The sequence below is a fragment of the Vombatus ursinus genome, unplaced genomic scaffold (assembly GCF_900497805.2).
Source record: "Vombatus ursinus unplaced genomic scaffold, bare-nosed wombat genome assembly UNPS02014830.1, whole genome shotgun sequence".
NCBI classification, from domain to species: domain Eukaryota; kingdom Metazoa; phylum Chordata; class Mammalia; order Diprotodontia; family Vombatidae; genus Vombatus; species Vombatus ursinus.
The window spans coordinates 28,311,419-28,332,439 of NW_020954608.1; the positions used below are offsets into that span (position 1 = coordinate 28,311,419).

General features: G+C 36.3%; 1 protein-coding gene and 1 long non-coding RNA gene across 2 annotated transcripts in view; both read right to left on the minus strand.

Moving 5' to 3' along the window:
• Positions 1-11,199, minus strand: part of LOC114025210 — a 12,717-nt gene extending 1,518 nt beyond the window's left edge. The window contains exons 1-2 of the long non-coding RNA XR_003567008.1: positions 11,091-11,199; positions 10,406-10,563 (exon numbers count right to left, since the gene is read on the minus strand). This is a non-coding gene — a long non-coding RNA (uncharacterized LOC114025210). The remainder of the gene's footprint in view (positions 1-10,405; positions 10,564-11,090) is intronic.
• Positions 11,200-18,614: 7,415 nt separating this feature from the next.
• PRPF18 (pre-mRNA processing factor 18) overlaps positions 18,615-21,021 on the minus strand; it is a 58,431-nt gene continuing 56,024 nt past the window's right edge. The window contains exon 10 of the mRNA XM_027838514.1: positions 18,615-19,171. Within this exon, the coding sequence (XP_027694315.1) occupies positions 19,091-19,171 (81 nt within the window). The 3' untranslated portion in view covers positions 18,615-19,090. The remainder of the gene's footprint in view (positions 19,172-21,021) is intronic.

The window sequence follows — 21,021 nt, forward strand, 5'->3', positions numbered from 1 at the left end:
AAGAATCAATCAGCCCCCTTCAGGAAAATGGAAAAACACATTCAGTTGAACTTAAACTAAACATATTGGTACCAAATGGCACAGCATCCAAATTCTTAAAGGAAAAGTTAAATGAATTACAAGAGGAAATAGTAAAATTATACTAGTGGGGAACATCAACTTACCCTCCCAGAGCTAGTTAAATCTAACCATAAAATAAATAAGGAAGAAGTTAAGGAGATGAATAGAATTTTAGAAAAGTTTTATATGATAGACCTCTGAAGAAAAATGAATGGAAAATGAAAAGGAGTTTTTCTGAGCTGTACATGGCACCTTTACAAAAACTAACAATGTTATTAGGGCATTAAAAACTCACAAACAAATGCAGGAATGCAGAAATATTAAATCACTGTTTTCAGAACATACCACAATAAAAATTACATTCAATAAAGGGCTATGGAAGCATAGATTAAACATTAATTGGAAACTAAATAATCTAATCCTAAAGAATAAGTAGGTCAAAGAACAAATCACAGCAACAATCAATAATTTCATTAAAGAGAATGACATCAATGAGACAACATAGCAAAATTTGTGGGATGCAGACAAAGCAGAACTTAGGAGAAAATTTCTACCTCTAAATGCTTGCATCAATAAAATTGAGAAAGAACAGATGAATGAATGAGGCATTCAATTTTGAGAAACTAGACAGGAAAAAAACATTGAAAATCCCCAATTAAACACCAAAATGGAAATCCTGAAAATCAAAGGTGAAGTTAATAAAATCGAAAGTAAGAAAACCATTAAATTAATAAACAGAAGTAGGAGCTGATTTTATGGTGTGGGGGGAGACAATTAAATAAAGCAATGTTTTATTTGAATAAAAAAAAGCAGAAAAACAAATTACCAATATGAACAATAAAAAGGGTGAATGCACCACCAATAAAGATGAAATTAAAGCAATTATTAGGAGTTATTTTGCCTGTAAAATTATATGCCTGTAAAATTTACAATCTAAGGGAAATGGATAAACATTTACAAAAATATAAACTGCCCACATTACAGAACAGGAAACACAATACTTAAATAATGGTTATCTTAGAAAAAGAAATTGAACAAGCCATCAATGAGCTCCCTAAGAAAAAATCTCCAGGACCAGCTAAATTTACAAGTGAAATCTTCCAAACATTTAAGGAACAAATAATCTCAATACTCTATAAACTATTTGAAAAAATAGGAGTCCTACACCAATTTTCTTTTATGACACAAACATGGTTTTGATACCTAAATCAAGGAGAGCAAAATCAGAGAAAGAAAACTATAGGCAAATTTCTCTAATGAATATCAATGCAAAAATTAGCAACATGTCACAACACTATAACCAGGTGAGGTTTATACCAAGAATGCAGAGCTCGTTCCATATTAGGAATCTGTAAGTATAATCAATGTATCAATAACAAAAATAACATGATTATCTCAATAGATTCAGAAAAAGCTTATGACATGATACAACACCCATTCCTATTTAAAAATAAAAAACACTGGAAAGCACAAGGATAAATGGAGCCTTTTTAAAAATAAGTACTATCTGAAGTCAAGAGCAAGCATTATCTGTAATGGAAATAAATGAGAAGTCTTCCCAGTAAGATTGGGGGTGAAGCATGAATGTCCATTATCACCACTATTCAATATTGTTATTAGGAACGCTAGCTATAGCTGCAAGACAAGAAAAAGAAATCGAAGGAATAAACATTGGCAAAAAGGAAACAAAATGATTACTCTTTGCACAAAATATGATGTTATATTTAAAGAACTCTAGAGACTCAACTAAAAAAACTATTTAAAATAATTAACATCTTCAGCAAAGTTGCGGGATATAAAATAAACCCACATAAATCATCAGCATTCCTACATATTGCCAAAAACAAAACAAAAAAAACAAACAAAAAAAACAAACCAACCCAGCAGGAAAAGATAGAAAGAGAAATTAAATTTAAAATAACTGTAGACAATATAAAACACTTGGAGGGGCAGCTAGGTGGTGCAGTGGATAGAGCATCGGCCCTGAAGTCAGGAGGACTCGAGTACAAATCCGGCCTCAGACCAACACTTTACACTTACTAGCTGTGTGACCCTGGGCAAGTCACTTAACCCCAGTTGCCTTAAAAAAAAACAAAAACTTAAAACACTTGGGAGTCTACCTGCCAAGACAAACCCAGGGACTACATGAACACATTTACAAAACACTTTTTACACAAATAAAATCATATCTAAACAACTAGAAAAATATTAATTGCTCATGGGTAAGCTAAGCCAATGTAATAAAAATGACAATTCTACCTAAATTAATTTATTTATTCTGTACCACCATACCAATCAAACTACCAAAGAATTATTTTATAGAGCTAGGAAAAATAATTTAAAATTCATCTAAAAGAACAAAAGGTAAAGAATACCAAGGGAATTAACAAATAAAAATGTGAAGGAAGGCCACCTTTGCAGTACTATATTTCAAACTACATTACAAAGCAGGAATCATAAAAAACAATCCAGTATTGGCTAAGAAATAGAGTGGTGGATCAGTGGAATAGACTGGATACATAAAACACAGTAGTAAATGACCATAATAATCAAGTGTTGGATAAAACCAAAAATCCAAGTTTTTGGGATGAGAACTTACCACATGGCAAAAATTGCTGGGAAAATTAGAAAGCAGTTTGGTGGAAACTCACACCACATACCAAATTAAGGTCAAAATGAGTAAATGATTTAGACGTAAAGAATGGTATCATAAGTAAATTATGGGATTATGGAAAAATGTACCCATCAGATCTATGGATAAAGGAAGACTTTATGACCAAATAAGAGATAGGGTCTTAGGAAGAAAAGTGGATAATTTTGATTATATGAAATTTTAAAAGTTTTACACAAACAAAATCAATGCAGCCAAATTATAAGAAAAGCAAGAAACTGGGGGAAATTTTTTACATCAAGTTTCTCTGATAAAGGCCCAATTCCTTGAACATACAGGGAATTGAGCCAAATTTATTAAAATAAAAGCAATTCCCCAGTGAATAAATGGTCAAAGGATATGAACAGGCAGTTTTCAGAAGAAGAAATCAAAGTCACATGAGGAAAATGCTCTGAACCATTACTGATCAGAGAAATGTAAATTAAAACAATTCTGAGGTACCACTACACAAGTATGAGATTAGCTAATAGAAAAGGAAAATGACAAATGCTGGAGAGGGTGTGGAAAAAGAGAGACGCTAATGCACTATTGGTGAAACTGTGCCCAACCATTCTAGAAAACAATTTGGAGCTATACCCAAAGGGCAATCAAACTGTGCATACTCTTTGACCCAGCAATACCACTACTAGGTCTGCATCCCAAAGAGATCAACAAAAAGGGAAAAGGACTTATTTGTAGCATTTCTTTTTGTGGTGGCAAAGAACTGGACATTGAAGGGGTGCCCCATCAATTTGGGGAATGAATGAACAAGTTGTAGTATAAGACTGTGATGGAATACTATTGTGCTATAAGAAATGACAGGCAAGATGGTTTCAGAAAAATCTCGGAAAACTTGTAAGAATCCATGCAAAGAACCAGGAGAACATTGTACATGGTAATAGCAATGTTTTAATGATCAGCTATGAAAGACTTTGCTGCTCTAATGAAGACAGTGATCCAAGACAATTCCAAAGGACCCATGATGAAAAATGCTATGCAGCTCCAGAGAGAACTGATGAACTTTGAATTCAGACTGAAGCATACTTTTTTCCTCTTTCTTTATTTTTCTTGCTTTATTTTTTTGTTTATTGTTTGTTTGTTTTTGCAGCATAGTTAATACAGAAATATGTTTTGTGTGACCTCACGTACAACTGATATCATATTGCTTACCTTCTGAATGGGTAGGGAGAAGCTCTGGAGGGAGGGAGAGAAGTCGGAACTCAGAAAAGAATGTAAAAAATAAAAATATATCAATCAAACAACAGCGAAAACCCCTTGCAAAGGAGAAATTCAGATGGGAGGGAGATTATGAGGAGGAAATAAGGGAATAAGTTCAGTTTTGAGCATGATGAGTTTAAATTGTCTATGGGATAACCACTTCAAGACATCCAAAAGGCAAAGATGTAAGTCTAGAGGTCAGGAGAGAGGTTAGGCCTGAATAAGGAAATTTAACAAGCAGCACAGAGATTATGATTGAACCTATGACTGAATAAAATCACCAAACGAAATCATGTAGAGGGAGAAGACAGGGTCCAGAACAGAGCCTTAAGGAAACCCATGGATAATATCCTGATAGGTATAATCTAGATGAAGATCCAGATATTGTCTTCCTCTTAGGACTTGCTCCAGAGAGAGAGAGAGTCCTCACACTGGCACATCTCTTTTATTGGTTACAATCCTTTATTGAGTACATCTTAGAGGAGTCGGATGAGCAAAAGCAAAAGCAGACAGGGTGAGTAGAGGCTTACCTGAACAGAGGAGATGAAGGAGAAAGGAGCATCTTTATACTAAACATTTGGGTGGAGCTCACAGACCTAGATGAGAGTAAAAGGGAGCTCTCAGAGAATGGTCTCAATGTTTTCAGTGAAATGAGACAAAGTTCTCAGCAGAGTGGTGGTAGGAGACAAGCCATTTGAGATTTGAGAAAGGATGAAAAGGTTTGGAAAAAGAAAAGATGGTGAACGGCACAGTGAGTCAACTAGAGAAGTATAAAAAATATTGTCTTGTTGCAGTGAGGGCCCAATTGAGATTACATTACACAAATTTATATTGTCAGTCACCACAGTTGGTTTTGGTTTTTTTTTTTAATTTCTCCAACTTAGTTCAAGATTATTTGAGGAGCAGTGAAGGAAGAGGGTGCAAGTAATCCAAGGCTGAGGCTTGGTGGGGCAAGGTCAGTGAAACGATAAGAGGACAAGTAATTTAAGAGAAGAGGATGGTAGAATTGAACTGGTTCACCAAGGCGTAAAGATGGGGAAGGGAGGAGAGTTTAGACAGTGCAGGGGTGATGACCTATGAAAGAACTGAAAGATTTAGGGACTGGAGGTCATGGTGAGAACAAAAAATGGAGTCTGAGGTAAAGCAAAGGGAGAGATGGAATAACAACTGATGGTGATCAGATTGAGGGAATTTCAAGAGTTCATGTACATGAAACTAGTGAATTCATGAGTAATAACAAGAATAAGGGTATTGAGTTTAGCTGGGGTGAGGTGGAAGAGTAGGTCATAAGAAATGAATAAATTGAGGAACAGGGAGTTTAGGGTGTTTGAGGGAGGCTCAATATGTATGTTGAGTCCCCTAGTATGAAGGTAGATGTTGGGGAGGAGAAATAGATTGTGAGCCAGGCACTGAACTCATTGAAGAAAGAAGTGATCTACAGGTCAGCAGACAACAGCTGCCAGAATTGTGACTGGGGGTGGATATAGATTGAGTGAAAGGATTCAAAGGAGGAGAAGCTACTGAAAGGTGGTGGTAGAAGGATTTCATTACAGGTGAAAGTAATAATGCCGAGTAAGGGCAACTACCCCACCTCAGGCAGTGAGTAAGGGGGAAGGTATGAAAGTACAAGTGCTGGATAGAAAGCATGGTTAGGGTGGTTGTATCACCAGGAGAGAACCCAGTTTTAGTCCAGAAGATGGAAGTAGCAGGAAAGGAAAATATTTTAGATGAAATCAAATTTGTTACCTATGGAGCAGATATTCCAGAGAGCATAGTAGAAGATGCGAATAGCTTTAGAGTGGGACAATGAAGGGAATGAATTAGAGCAAGTCACTTTACCTCTGAACAGTTTCCTCATCTGAAAGATGAAGGGATTGGATTAAATAATCTCTAAAGTCCTTTCTAGCTATGACTCTAATCACTTCTTTCCATTACCCCAGCTCAAAATTTGATTACCAACTACAACTTGGGGACAAAGTAACACCCTACTAAAATGACTTGGTATGCTCCTACATGGATGTCAAAGGATGAACTTAAAAAAACAAGTTCCTTCTTGCCACAGGACCTCTGGTCTTGAAAGAAAAAATGAATCATCACTTGGAAATTAAAAAAAAATTATCCCTGCATAGTTAACTATGCTTAGATTCAGGTGCATACTTTTACTTGGCCTAAGTTGTCATGATACTCCACCTTTGGGAAGGAATCCAGAAGCTTTTTCTATAATAAATGTGAAACAGAAGGCAAGTCAGAGCCTGCCTTTATGTAAAGTTAAGTTATTCTTGTTTATCTGCTTCTTTCTGCATATGGAAGGCAATGCCTGCAAGTTAGTTATTTGATCCTCACATAGCATCAGAAGGAACTTCTAGAAGATGGGGCAGTGAAGGGCATATCTTTCTGTTCCTCTCATCTCCTAATGGAACTTCAAGGAGAAGCGAAATAAATCTTTACACACAATTGACTCCACTAATGCAAAATACTTACTTTCTTCAATATTGATAGCCTTTTTTTTAATCAAAAAAAAAAAATTCTAAACTAAGACACTCCCAAAAAGGACATTTCCATACACAAAGCAGCACACAAAAAGATGACACTAGGTGGAACTATGAATCTCTATTTCATATAACTTGCTCTTTTTAAAAGTATATATAAAAAATTCAATGGCAGCGAGGTGTCGCAGTGGGATGGAGTGCCTGCCCTGGAGTCAGGAAGACACATCTACATGAGTTCAAATCCAGCCTCAGACATATACTAGCTGTGTGACTTTGGGCAAATCACTTAATCCCGTTTGCCTCAGTTCCTCCTCTGTAAAATGAGCTGGAGAAGGCAATGGCAAATCACTCTAATATTCTTGTCAAGAAAACTCCAAATGGGGTCATGAAGAGTAGTACACAACTGAACAACAATAATAAATTCCACATATTACTTTCAAAACTGTCCTCCTTTGTGCTTTTTTCTGAATTTTTTTCTGCATAGTGACAATGTCCAAAAATGTATGTTTACACCTTTCGTCCATCACCTGTCAGCATGTGGGTAACACAATACATCATCACTGGTCCTCCAGAGACATGGTTAGCTATTGTTTTTGATCAGAGTTATTAAGTTTGTCAGGTTCTGTTTTGTTTTGAACAATGTTGCTGTCCTTGTATAAATTGTTCTCTGATGCTGTAAGTTTATACTACCTGGGCATCTCTGAAAACATCTCATAATTTCTTATGGCTCAAAAATATTTTACATTCACAAACCATAATTCGTTCCGCCATTCCCATATTGTCTAAGAGGCAATATGAAGGAGTGGTGTCAAGCTCAAATAAAGACAAAAAGTCACTAAATTGTACATAAGGATTCCTGTGGGCCACATACTAGCTTAGAAAACCACATATTAACAGTAATTTTTTTTTGTACTTTTCTTTATTTTGTTAAATATTTCCCAATTACATTTTAATCTGGTTCAGGCTACATGAGTGTTGTGGAACATGTGTCTGACACCTTTGATCTAAGTTATCTAATTAGATTCTAGTTCTTTGCTTTTCTTCTCCCCCTCCTTTTAATGTCCCTTTCAAGATCTGGAAGTTTGCTTTGTTTGTAACTATCCCCTTCCTCATATTATCTTCCTTCTTAATCCCAAACTGTCCCTATCCTTGTTTCTTGTTGAATTTGATGTATTTTAATGCCAAAATGTCTGTGTTCAACCTTAATTTGTCCATTTCCAATAAGGGTGAGGTTAATCTGATGCCCATCCCCCTGCTCTATTCTCCATGTTTTTATTCTCTTCCTCACGCACACTCAATTATAAGAAATAGCAAGCTACATAACCTTTTATTTTTTTCTCACACTAGTGTAATTCCTGTTAACGCTCCCTTTTCTTTCCCCCTTTAAAATCCTCAGAACAGAAGCAATTCATACTCAAGACCTCTTTCTTATTTAATTTCCCCAATACTCTTCAAAACCATTAAGGTTGTGAAAAGGCATTTGTTTCTTTTCCTACTAGAATATTAGTACAGGTCTACATCATCAAACAGCCCTTTCCAATTGCTCAAATAAATTTAACTTTCTAGATTTCTCATGATTCATTTTTATATTTCAAAGCTCCTATTTCGTTCTAATCTTTTCATCAGAAATTCATAAAGGTCCTCTACTGAATTAAAGGCACATTTTTTCCCCTGTATGATTATGCTCAGCTTTGCAAGGTAAGTTGTTTTTGGCTGTAAAGCTGTATCTTTTGTATTTTGGAATGTTGTATTCTAAGATCTTCTCTCATTTATAGTGAAATGTGCCAGGTCTTGTATGATCCTGATTGTAATTACTTGATAGTTGAAATGATTTTGCCTGGATGCTTGCAGTAATTTTTCTTTGATTTAAGAGCTCTGGATATTGGCTGTGACATTTCTAGGACTTTTCCCTTTGAAGTTCCTTTCAGAGGAGATTTGGTGGGAATCGTCCTTCATTGTGTCCTCTGGTTATAAGAGAACTAGGCAGTTTTCATTTATATTTTCTTGAAATATAGAAGCCAGGCTTAAAAAAAAAAACTCATGGTTTTCAGAGAATCTAATGATTGTTAAAGCAGCTACCTGCTTTCCAAGGTAGTTTTTCATATTAAATATAATTTCCTATTTTTACAATCTTTTGATTTTGTTGCAATATTTCTTCAAGTTTCATGGAGTCATTGCTTTCTGTTTGTTTTATTCTAGTTTTCAGGGGGTCCACTTTTAGGGCAAAGTTGACCACTTTCCCTTCTAAGTTACTCATTCTCCTTTCAATTCCTTCTTCCAGGGCTTTTACTTCATTTTTTACCTCATGCTTTAACTCCTTATACTCATGTACTTATGTAGGCCCTTGTGGAATATACATTTTTCCCCCTTGAGTCTCTCCTTACAATTGTTTCAGAGTTAGATTTGCAATAATTTTTGATACTAGTCAGTTTTCTTTGTTTTACTTATCTTTAACTCCTGATTTAAGGCTTTATGCTAGGTCCAGACTCCACCTCTTACTGTATTTTCGGGTGGGATGGTCAGATCCATTTGATGTCATCCTGGGTCCTTGTACTGAGCTATACCTCCTGGGCTTGGTACCTCTCTCTGCAGATCTTTAAGTTTCAGGAGGCAGGACCATCACTGTTCTGTCATCTCACGACACAGTATTAGGTACCCCAAAGCTCCTAGTGCTGGGCTGCCCTGGTCTCAAGGTTGTGGCACCCTCCTGGTCACTAGTCTCTGCCTGCTGCTACTCTCTGGGACTCCTAAGGTGTCCACTCTGGGGCTTTCTCAGGGCAGCCTTCCACTTTTGCTGCTTCTTCACATAAGAGTTCTTCTGGCTCCACACGCTCCATCTCTGATGTGCTAGGGCTCGCTTTGCTTGAGGGGCCCCCTTTCCTATTACCTGGGGGCTTCTGGCTAACTCTTTGTGCAGGTCTATAATGGAAGAGATCACTTACAATAGTTTTTCATAGGCTTTTTAAAGCATTATTTGGCACAATTTTGGCATGAAGTCCCTTGATAACTGGGACAGAGGTTATCTTTGTGTATTAAGTAGGCATGATCACACAGTAGAAAGAACATACGGTGATTTGAATCCCAATTCTGCTGTAAACTAGTTTGGTTAAGTCACAAGTTTCCTAAGCCTTATTATTATTCTCATCTGCAAAAGGGGGAAAAACTCATGCCACTTACATCACAGGGATATTGTGAGGATCAGGAGGGCATGTCAAGGGAGGTGACAGTCAAAGACCAACAGCTTTAAAAAAGTAAAGCTACATAAATATAATTATTAGTGAACCCACAACCATCAGCATTTCCATATGTTATCAACAAAATCATCATGAAAAAATAAGAAAGATATTCAAGTAAATAACTATTGAATATATCTAGAAGTCTAACTGCCAACAGAAAGAAAAGAAACACAACTACAAAATACCCTTTACAGAAGTAAAGACAGAGTCAAATGGAGAAATATTAATTGTTCATGGATAAGCTGAGCAAATACAAACAGCAACACTAACTAAATTAATTTATTTATTCAGTGCCATACCAATCCAACAACCAAAACATTATTTTATAGAGCAAGAAAAAAATAATAAAACTCAGCTGGAAAAACAAAAAGGTCAAGAATCTTAGGAGAAATAATGAAAAAAAGTGGGATGTAACTAGGAGTATCAGATATCAAACTATACTACAAAATAGTAACCATCAAAAAGATATGGTACAGTTAAAAAACAGAGAGGTCAATCAGTGGAGCATATTAGATAAACAATATATGTAAGCATATAAACACAGTAGTCTAGAATTCAAGAAATTTTTAAAAATACATATACTTGTATAAGAACTCACTCTATGTCAAAAACTATTGGGAAAACTAGAAAGTAATCTGGCAGAAATTAGGCATAGACCAACATGTCACACCATATGCTAAGATGAGTTACAAATTGATACAAGACTTAGACATAAAAGGTAGTAACACAAATTAGACGAGCAAGGAAATTACCTTTCAGATCTTTGCATAAGGAAAGATTTCATGTCCAAACACAGACTAGAAGAGACCAGAAGAGGCAGAGTCAAGATGGTGGAGTGATAGAAAGTACTTGGTGGGCTCCCCTCCACGCACTCTTCTAAACAGATCCAAAAAAAACACCAAACAGAATCCTAATGGGGAAATCCAGAAAAAGTCACAATGAATCATTAGTCTAGCCCTGCTGGACATAAGGAGACACAGAGGGAGGTCAACAGACACTGGGATGGGGTTAGGCCAAAAGCATGCTCCAGGACAGCACTCCAGCACCCAGAGAGAGGATGTACACTGGAAGAAGGAATACTCCCAGACCTATACCAGGGCACTGAAATATAGAGAGCTGTGAAGTAGCAGCTGTGCTGCCCACAACCCATTTTATATATATGTATATATTTATTTATATATATATACATATATGTAAAACCTAGACAATTAACTTTTGGTCCTATAGAGTTTTCATTTATGATTTCTTGAAATACAGCACTGGAAAAACAGGGCTAAAAAAAAGTCCATTGTATTTCAAATGGAGCTATTTGACTATGCCTTAAAACTCAAATCCCTCTGGTTTTCATTTAATGGGTAATAATAGTCCCCATGCCGATGTGGCTCAGTTTAGATTTTGACAGCTTAGAATGAGTGTAAATAGCAAATGTTTTCTTACCGAGCCCTTAATCATTGAATAGGCCTTGCCTTGGACAAGCTGAGACCTGGGAAAGACCTTAATTTAGAAAGGCCAAGGTCACTCACTGCATCCTGGGCCACCACCAGTCGTCTTGACTTTTGTCTTGCCACTGGACTTCCATGACTCTGGAAGAGAAAGTGAGGCTGATGACTGTGTAGCTCCATCTCACTTAAATCCAATTAACAATACCCTTGTGATGTCTTTGGTCTTCTTTGAGAAGAATAACAACAAAGGGTTTATAAATGAAGAAACTGGTGACCAGAGAGGTTAAGTGATTTGCCCAGGGTCTACAGTATCTGAGACACGGTATAAATTCAGGTCCCCCTTACTCCAAAGTTAGTTCCCTGCCAGCTAAACTGGACTGCTAGCAGCTGTTCCTCCTCCAGTCTCTACTCAGATTTCTCATCTTTTTCTTCAAGACCAGGGATCAGCAAACTAAAGACCTGGGGGCCAAGTCAGGCTACTGTGTCTGTACAGCCCAAGGGCTAAGAATAGTTATGTTTTTAAATTAATTTAAATCAAATTTTTTACTTTAAATTTTATATGTTTGATTTTAAAATGTAAAAACCATTCTTATGTCATTCCTCAATTGATAAATGGGATATCAACAGGCATTTTCAGACAAAGTAATCAAAGCTATCTATAATCACATGGAAAAATGCTCTAAATCACTACTGATTAAAGAAATGCAAATTAAAACAACTCTGAGCTACCACCCCTTACCTATCAAAATGGCTTATATGACAGAAAAGGAAAATGACAAATGTTGGAAGGGGACTGTGGGAAAATTGAGACACTAATGCATTGTTGGTGAAGTTGTATACTGATTCGACTATTCTGTAGAATAATTTGGAACTACACCCAAAGGATTATTAAATCATGTATTTAATCAAGCAATACTACTACTAGGTCTGTATTCCAAAGAGATAAAAAACAAAAAGGAAAAGGACTTACATGTATAAAAATTTTTACAATAGCTGTTTTAGTGATGGTAAAGAACTGGAAATTGAGGGGATGTCCATCAATTGGGGAAATACTAAACAACTTGTTGTGTATGATTGTGATGGAATATTATTGTGCTCTAAGAAATGATGAGCAGGATGCTCTCAGAAAAACCTGGACTTACATGAACTGATGCAAAGTGAAATGAGCAGAACCGGGAGAACATTGTCCATAGTAATAGCAATATTGTAAGATGATCAAATGTGAATGACTTAGCTATTCTCAGCAATACTATGATCCAAGACAATTCTGAAGGACTTATAATGAAAAATGCTATCCATCTCCACAGAAAGAACTGATGAAGTCTGAATGCAGATTGAAGCCTATTTTTTTCTTTATTTTTACTGGGGTTTTTTTGGTCTATGTTTTCTCTCTCAACATGACTAACATGGAAATACGCTTTATATGACTGCACGTATTTTTTTAAAAAAATCATTTGCAGCCCATGTGCCAGACAAAAACAGTGGCCAGATTTGATCCTAAGGTCATAGTTTGCAAACAACTATTCAAGGCCCAGACTGAATGCTACTTATGAAGCTTTTTCATCTTTCTCCACACTACACCACAACCACCCCCTTCCATAGTTGATAATGCTTTCTCCCTCTCCAAATTACGTAGTATTCTGTTATCTGTAAGTATGCTGTTTCCCCTAGTAGAAAATAAGCTCCTTAAAGACAGGGATTGGTTTTCCTTTTGCCTTTATGTCATCAACTCCTAGCACATTGCCTAGCAAATTGTAGATACTCAGTAAACTTCTTTAACCAAATCAAAGGTTCATGAAGTTCTTTTATTCATAAATACTTGTAAGGTAGGTAGTGTATAATATTTTCCCTATTCTTGTATGAGAAAATTGAGGCCTAGAGAGTTTGCCCAAGGCCATAGAGCTAATAATTGTTGGGGGAAAAGAGTTGTGAACCAGGTTTTTTGAGTTCAAATCAAGGAGTCTTCAATATACCATGCCGTAAAACACGGAGATTTGACTAGGGGAACTCTAAGGCCGCACCCAGCTATAAAACTCTGATTCTAAAGAACAAATGTTAGTTGCCCCCCTGCCCTGACCCCAATAATATAAAGTGATCTAAAATCTCAACCTCAGGCTATAAAAACAATTCTCTTAGGTACCTACCTGCTCTTGTCCTGCCTAGTACTAGAAGACCTGGCAACCATGTTGGCTAGCGGTTTTTCTGTAGTTGGTAAGCACAATGCACCATTTTTCACAGGAAGGTGGAGAAAGCTAGATTTATTGGATTTTAAGAAAAACCATCACAATACTTTACCAATTCTTCAGTATTTAAATAGATGCATAATATTAGATTGAAGTATTTCCTCCAACAATACAAATTATAATCTAAAAATGTTTTTTCCATCTCTTCACCCTAAATTTAAAGCCCAGAACTCCAAACACTTTCTCTTTCTGCCACACAGACACAGATTTGAAAGGTATCAAAGTACATGAGATAAGAATTTTATTAAAGCTGAATTTTAATGAAAATTTAGAATACATCTTTTTTTTTGCACTACTTCCTCTCACTCTCAAACTTGGGGTGCTTCAACTACATCATTATCATGATGCTACTAAAAAAGAAAAAAGGGAAGATTCCAAGGAAAAATGAATTTAAAAAGTTCTAAACCACTTGATTTTTATTTAACTAAAACCTATTAGAAAAAATAACCAATCACCAAGCATTTATTAAATGCTTACTATGTACCAATCTGTTAGATTCTGGAAGGAAGATGACAAAAATATCTTATCTCCAGGAACTTACAATTTATGGGGCAGAAATATACATATCTAAGCAAATAAAAAATTTATAATACAAAACAGCCAATAGTAATGGTAGGGATCAGGAAAAGCTTTAAAGGAATACTGCATTCTGAGAGGCTCAGGTGAAGAAGGGGTGGATTCTAAGCATGGGAGACAGTCTGTGCAAAGGAAGATGAGATGGAATCTCACATAATGCACAGAACAAAGTATAAATAGGCCAGTTAGGTTTGAATGTAGAATCCAGGGAGAATAATGTGTAATAAGCCTGGAAAGGTAGACTGCAGCTGGGTTAAAAAGGGCTATACAAGAGAGAGGAGAGTATATTATTAAAACAAGAGGGAAGGCCTTTTTGAAGAGGGGAATGGCATTTGCTTAAGTTATTTTGGAACAATGTTGAGGACGGAAAGGAGAGAGGGGAGATTTGAGGCAAGAAGTCAAATTATTGCAATAGTCCAGATGAGAGGTTTTGAAGGCTTGAAAACTAGGGTGGTGGTCATGGGAGTGAAATGAAAAGATGTCAAAGGTATCGGGAGGGAGAGGGAGAAGGAGGAATAAGAACTGACCAGACTTGGCAAATAACTGGATACAGAGCATGAGAAAGTGTTATGGGTAAGTGATCCCACAACTGTTCAATAAATAACTTTATGAAGCACTTACTATGTGTCTGGTACTGTGCGGTTGCTAGGGAAACAAAGGCAAAAATGACACATCCCCTGCTCTTAAGGGGGTTCCATTCGATTGTGACTACAAGGTTATTAAGACTGGGTATGGGCACAGCAAGGGGTGCCCTCCACAGAACTAAGAAAGATCAGGAGGAGGAGGTGTGGAGGGAGGTAGGGAGGGGGAAGAGATATATGAGTTATGTTTTAGATAGGCTAAGTCGTGATGCTTATATGACCACGATGGGAAATATTAAATTGGCAGCTGATGATATGAGACTAGAGCTCAGGAGAAAGACTGGGGCTGTGTGTGTGTGTATATATATATATATATATATATTTTATATATATATATAATATATATATATAAGTTCTGGAAATCATCTGTGTGAAGATATTAATTAAACCTATGGGAGCTGATGAGATCAATGGAGAGAGGATGTAAAGAGAGATGAGAGCCCAGGGGGAAGTCCTGAGGTAGTGGGGACAAAAACGATGAAAACAAAAAAGAAAAGCTGACATGTATATAAATGTGTGTATACACATACATAACCTCCCCTCCCCCTACACACACACACTCTCTCTCTCCCTCTCTCTCTCTCTCACACACACACACACACACACACACCAACTGATAATCTATTTAGAGGTTATTTAACAGATCAGTTTCTTACTTTACTTGGTCTAGGGCCTATAGTAATTATATTTATCTCAATGTCTATTGGTTCAAATGCAAAGAGGAAAAGAGAATAAATACCACCTACTGCTAGTTTTCCTGAGCTGCAAGTACAGAAACCTATACAAATAAATAAAAATGGGCATCAAAAAACACATTCTTGATTCACATCACCCTCTTCTCTGCTTTAAATCTTAAAAAAAAAATCTCTGCTGAGGCCAGACAATCCTAAATGGACCATAGAACCATGAAGTAGAGTTGGAAAGACTTTAGCTTCATGAGGCCCACTCCTGGCAAGTTAACAGGCTGGGGACCACAAAGGGCAAGAGTCAGGAGACCCAGCCATGTGCAGCTGATTTTAGCTTCTCTGCAGGAAGTGCAGTAAATGAATTTTAGATTAGCAACAACATTCATGAAAAGGAAACCACCTCTGTCGCTACATATGGCTAAGCGTATGTGCTAACCAAAGCATGGATACTTGGAGGAGAGCAAGATAAGAAAAGGCTGACAATTATTTCAAAGCTGGTGCCTGAGGACAGAGAGAAGAGACTAAACAAAAAGAAATGGCACAATTGAATTAAGCAACAAAATGATTAGTTTAAGCACATCCTATAAAGTGTCACAAAGTTTTTGATAAGAGAACAAATCAAAATAAACATGCAGCCCTTCAATGATCTGATATTTTAGTGAAACATTAAAAACAAAACAAATGATAAAATGCGAAATGGGCTTGGCTCCTACTCTAGCTGCTGCTGTTGCTTAGCCATATTTGTATTCACCCTCATCACCCCACACCACCACAATTTATTTTACTTTTCCAAAAAAGATTTTGAAGCCACTATTAACCATTAAAATACTAACTTGTGGTTGTAATCTAGCAAATCTTGCAGCAGAGTCTCTGATGAAAAACAGTTGCCATAACAGTATTCCCATAGCAACCCCCAAGGGACTAGTGCTGGCTCTCACACTTTGGACAGCTGGAAATTCTTATAGAAATATGCCGTGAGAAAGTATTTTTCAGTTTCAAGAATCCTAATATGGTGCCATTCCACAAATTTCTATGGGATAAAGTTATTCTGTCATGGGACTCGCTCAACCGGGACAAGTATGTTGGGGGGTGGGGCAGACAGAGAGAAGGAAAAGGTTGCTCAGAGGAGAGGCGTAGGCCACTATGTATTTATTTAAAGATTACCCAAGGGATCACAGCACCCCCATTAACAGGCTACTTTCACAGAAACAGCTCTACTTCCTTTACTATCACCAAAAAGCTTGTGTAGGAGTAAAATTATGGTGATAAGAATCCAAGAACTCAAATCTACTCATGAAAGTCACTGAAGAACTATTCCAATAATTCCCAGGATGTTTACTTTCAGTATAAATTATCACTTTGTTCTACAAGAAATAACAGTATTCTTTGATCATTTTTTCAGTTCAAAACCAAGGTCAACCTAAAGAGCTAGAGTAGATCAGAAAGCCACTAGAAAGGAAAGGCTTACAAATAAAAGTAAGTTGTGCTGATATAAATTACATTTCCTCTTCCACACAAATCTTTCTAGGAGTTCACAGTGCACAGCAAATCATCAAGATTTATTATTAATGACAGCTGCCTTCCTCGGTTTGTTTTCTCAAGACTCTCTTCTGCCTTCCTGAAAGATCTGGACTGTCCTTTGTCACCAACATTCAACTTTTTTTTTTCGTGGCTAAGACTTGTTTTCTTAATTTTTCCCCAAAGATTGAAATCATTAACATTATTTCTAGACTGCCTTCTGTTTAGTGTTTTCATTTAGGTTCCAATGAACCCTATTCCATCACTGAGCCTGGCAGGGATACTCTCAGGAAGTCCTACAGATTACTTTTAAAACAACAGAACTATTTTCCTAATTGGAATAAAAAGGGACAACTAGCACATTTCTCTCTAAAAAAGGGGGAAAGTACATGCCTGCCAATTATGTTCAATACTTTATGGTAGCTATGCAGTGGCTCATCTGGATCCCTATCTAGAATGTTCTCCCTCTCCTTCTTTACCTGCTGAATTCCTATCTATCCTTGAAAGATCAAGTCAAATGATATATTCTTCAAGAAATCTCACTTTATTCCTTCTATAAAAACCAACCTTTTTTGGGCAAACCCACTTATTACCTTCTTTTGCTCTTCGAATGTCCTTATGTCATATTTTGTATCATAGGTACCCACTAAGAGACTGCACACAGGGTAGGGACATATCTTTTCTAAACCTATCTTCCCCAGTATGATACATAGTTTCTTTACCTGTATAAAGGTACTTCATAAGCATTTACTGATCTATATATTAAAGTTATTGCCAATTCTCTTCAAGTGTTTAGAACAAGAGTCCTTAACAAGAGTTTAGAATAAGAGTCCCTTTTTTTGAAATACGTTTTTGTAACTATATTTCAATATAATTGGTTTTCTTTGTAATCTTATTTTATTTCATGCATTTAATAACAACCTTTGGAGAGAGTTTGTGTGTCCTCCTCCCTACCCCTCCCACTCCTGCCCCAGATTTCCAAAGGAGTCCATGACACAAAGAAGGTTAAGAACTCTTGGCCAGAGTTAATCCATACAAATATGTGTGCCTGCATTCAAGCATTTAGGCTTCTCTAATTCCCAATAAAACCTCTTTTCTCCTCACTTCTAAGTTAAATGAATGTGGAGCCAGTTATGACCAAGTGCCTATGGCCCTTCATACCACAACCATTAAGGAGCCAGCAATGGCTTATGAAAGTACCTTGACAATCCTCACCTAGTTAATTAATGACATCCTATTTAAAGACAATCCTCACCTAGTTAATTAATGACATCCCAATCCACTAAACTAACCAATTCTTCTCTTTCTTCTACATTCAGCGATATATCATACTCCATACAATGACTGGACAGCACTGTCCCTTGGGGGAGTAACCTGTGCACAGGGAGAAATAAGAGCAAGTACTTACTTATCTGATAATTTGGAAGTAGGAAATACTGTCATCAAGTGAACACTCATGGTAACAAAAGCACCATCTGCTGTGCACTCTGCTACTTGGTAGAACGTGGCAAAAAGTCACAAGTATGTGACTAATTCACAGTGTGTGGCAAGATTCTAGACAACCTCATCACTCTTTCGGCTGTGATATTCTGGCTGTGATATTCTATTTCCCATAGGGAACCTTTTAATTCATAATCTCATATGTAGAGATTACTAAATTTCTTTAGAAATTTGCATAGTAAAGATACACCTTAATTTTTAAAATATTCATTTCCTGATTATTTCAGCTTCTCTATAAACCCAAGAAAAATCTGAAAAACAAGATCAGAAACCAAAGAAAAACAAATGAGCCACAAAATTAATAATCAAAACCTCTAATGGAAGTCAGAAAAAAAAATCAGACACATTTAAGAAATTCAAATGTAACCAAGGGATATTGTATTTTTTGGGTAGCTGTTGAAGAAGAAAAGCTTTTCTCTATAAAATCAATATAATTATAACATGAATATTATAATATCTTACAGAAATAATTACAAGTCAACCACAAATGTTTTCCTCTAATTATTTACCAACAACTTCCACACCTAATAGGAAAATGTCCAATAGGAATCCCTCGAGGATTGCTATGTCCGTAAAGCATCAGGAAATAGGCCGTGGTGCTTGACTCAGACTGTTGAAAATCAAAACATGATTCAACAATCAACAGTCTGCTGTCATATTTGATGCAAGAACCAAAAAGAGTTTTCTAAAAAAACAAAGAAATGAATTTGGTAGAAAACAGCTGCTCCCAAAATTTGATTCTTTCTCTCTCCTCCATTCCTGGTAGCAGTTCCCCAACAGGCCACAGGTCTTAAGTTTCTTATTGCTCGATAGCCCTATAGAGAAGAGTTGTCATAGTGCATTGTACTCCACGCATTTTGATGGGTCTGTTGAGAAGTGCTTCTGACAAATGGTCATTAATCTTTTCAAACCCTAGGAAAATAAAAAGAAAATGGTAAAAATAAAAATACTTTAAAAAATTTACATACTCATCATAACAGTGATAATATGATGCTCTGAAGGAAAATCAACTCTACAATTTAAGCCCTGTCTTCAAGTTCTATTTAGATGCCTCATGGTGTGATGGTGACTGGGCTCTAAAAGGCTACACTAACAAAGCAAAAACCCTGGGGTCCTACCCAAGCTGGAAAGGCTTCAAACAAGAGCCCAGCAATGGACTGATTTTTGTGTGTTGCTCAAGGACAACAAAGCCTAGCTCTATTTACAGAGACTTATCATGTAAGAATGCATTTTTCCTGCCAAGGAAATTTTCTGCTAAGATGTATATAGCAGGTTTGTAATCTGCACTGATGGTACCCATACAGATCCATGAAGTGCTAAGGTATAAATAAATTTCATATACTTCAAGTATTCCTGATTTCATGTTACTCAAACCTAAATGAGCTTCATGGCTATAATTATAAACAAAACAGAGCAACTGCTGGTTAACATGGATGGTACAGAGTGAGTTGTTAGTTTTTCAGCTGTGTCCAACTCTGCATAACCCCATTTGGGGTTTTCTTGGCAAAGATATTGGAGTGATTTGCTTACTCTAGCTCATTTTACAGGTGAGGAAACTGAGGCAAACAATTAAGTGACTTGCCCAGAGTCATATTAACTAGTAAGTGTCTGAGGCCAGATTTGAACTCATAAAGATGAATCTTCCTGACTCCAGACCCAGCATTCTATCCACTTGCCATGCAGAGTAAGTACTGACTGAATACAAACTAACTGAATCAGAGGTGAGAAAAGAAAAGATTTTCTAAAAATGTATGTATTCCTCATCCATAGTCCACTGATTTAAAAGGTACCAAAAACATCATCACTAAGGATCAGGCATTTGATGATTTTATCATCAAAATCAACTAATTATTTAAACTCTTAACCTTATTGAAAAACATAGGCACACAAATCTACCCAAAGGAATTTACATTTTTCCCTACACCACTACTAAACAGTTAAAAGTATAAGGCTTTTGTTATTGCTACATTAATCATTAAACTCCAGCTAGGATCTAGCAAGTTTAGAAAACCTGATGAACAAAATTTTCTAATTGTTACTGTGTGATTTCTAAGCCAATTTTGAAACAGCACATTTAGAGGTTTTGTTTAATTATCTTAATTAATTAATTGATCTTTAAAGATAGATTTTTCCCAAAGAAACAACTGAAAAAAAAAGGTTATTTAAACATGAAACAATATGCTTTACCCCCATTTCTCTTCTCCCTTTTGCTGCTCAGGTACTTGCTTTAAGATAAATAGCATTCCCTTCTCACAGCCCAGCTTGTCCTGAAGCGAAACTCTAATCCCATGTTTGCAAAATTGTGATCCGTAGCCATGGAAATGAATGTGATATCATTAATTTGGCAACTTAAATCCCCTGAAGGAATAGGTAAGAAGAGAGACATGGGGCTAAGAGAACACTCCTGATGAAAAATAAATAGCTTTAGTCAGCAGCAAAACATGACAAGAATTATTATGAGCAAATGAAAAGTAAATTGATGTAATTCTGCTGAATATAATTTTCATTCCATTTTAACAGTGGATTTCTAAGGGCTTATTCCATATGGGGAGGGGGATTTAAGCTAACTAAATGGACAATGATTTCAAAATATATACTCACATTTTGCCTGAAATTATCCTAATTCCCCAGAAATTGTAAAACTTTTGACAGTTTACGGCATAAATATCTACAACAAAATATTGCTATACCATTTTCAATATGGTTATATAGCACACAGTATAGATTTTCAAAGGCTCATAATCAAAGCACACAACGGACTT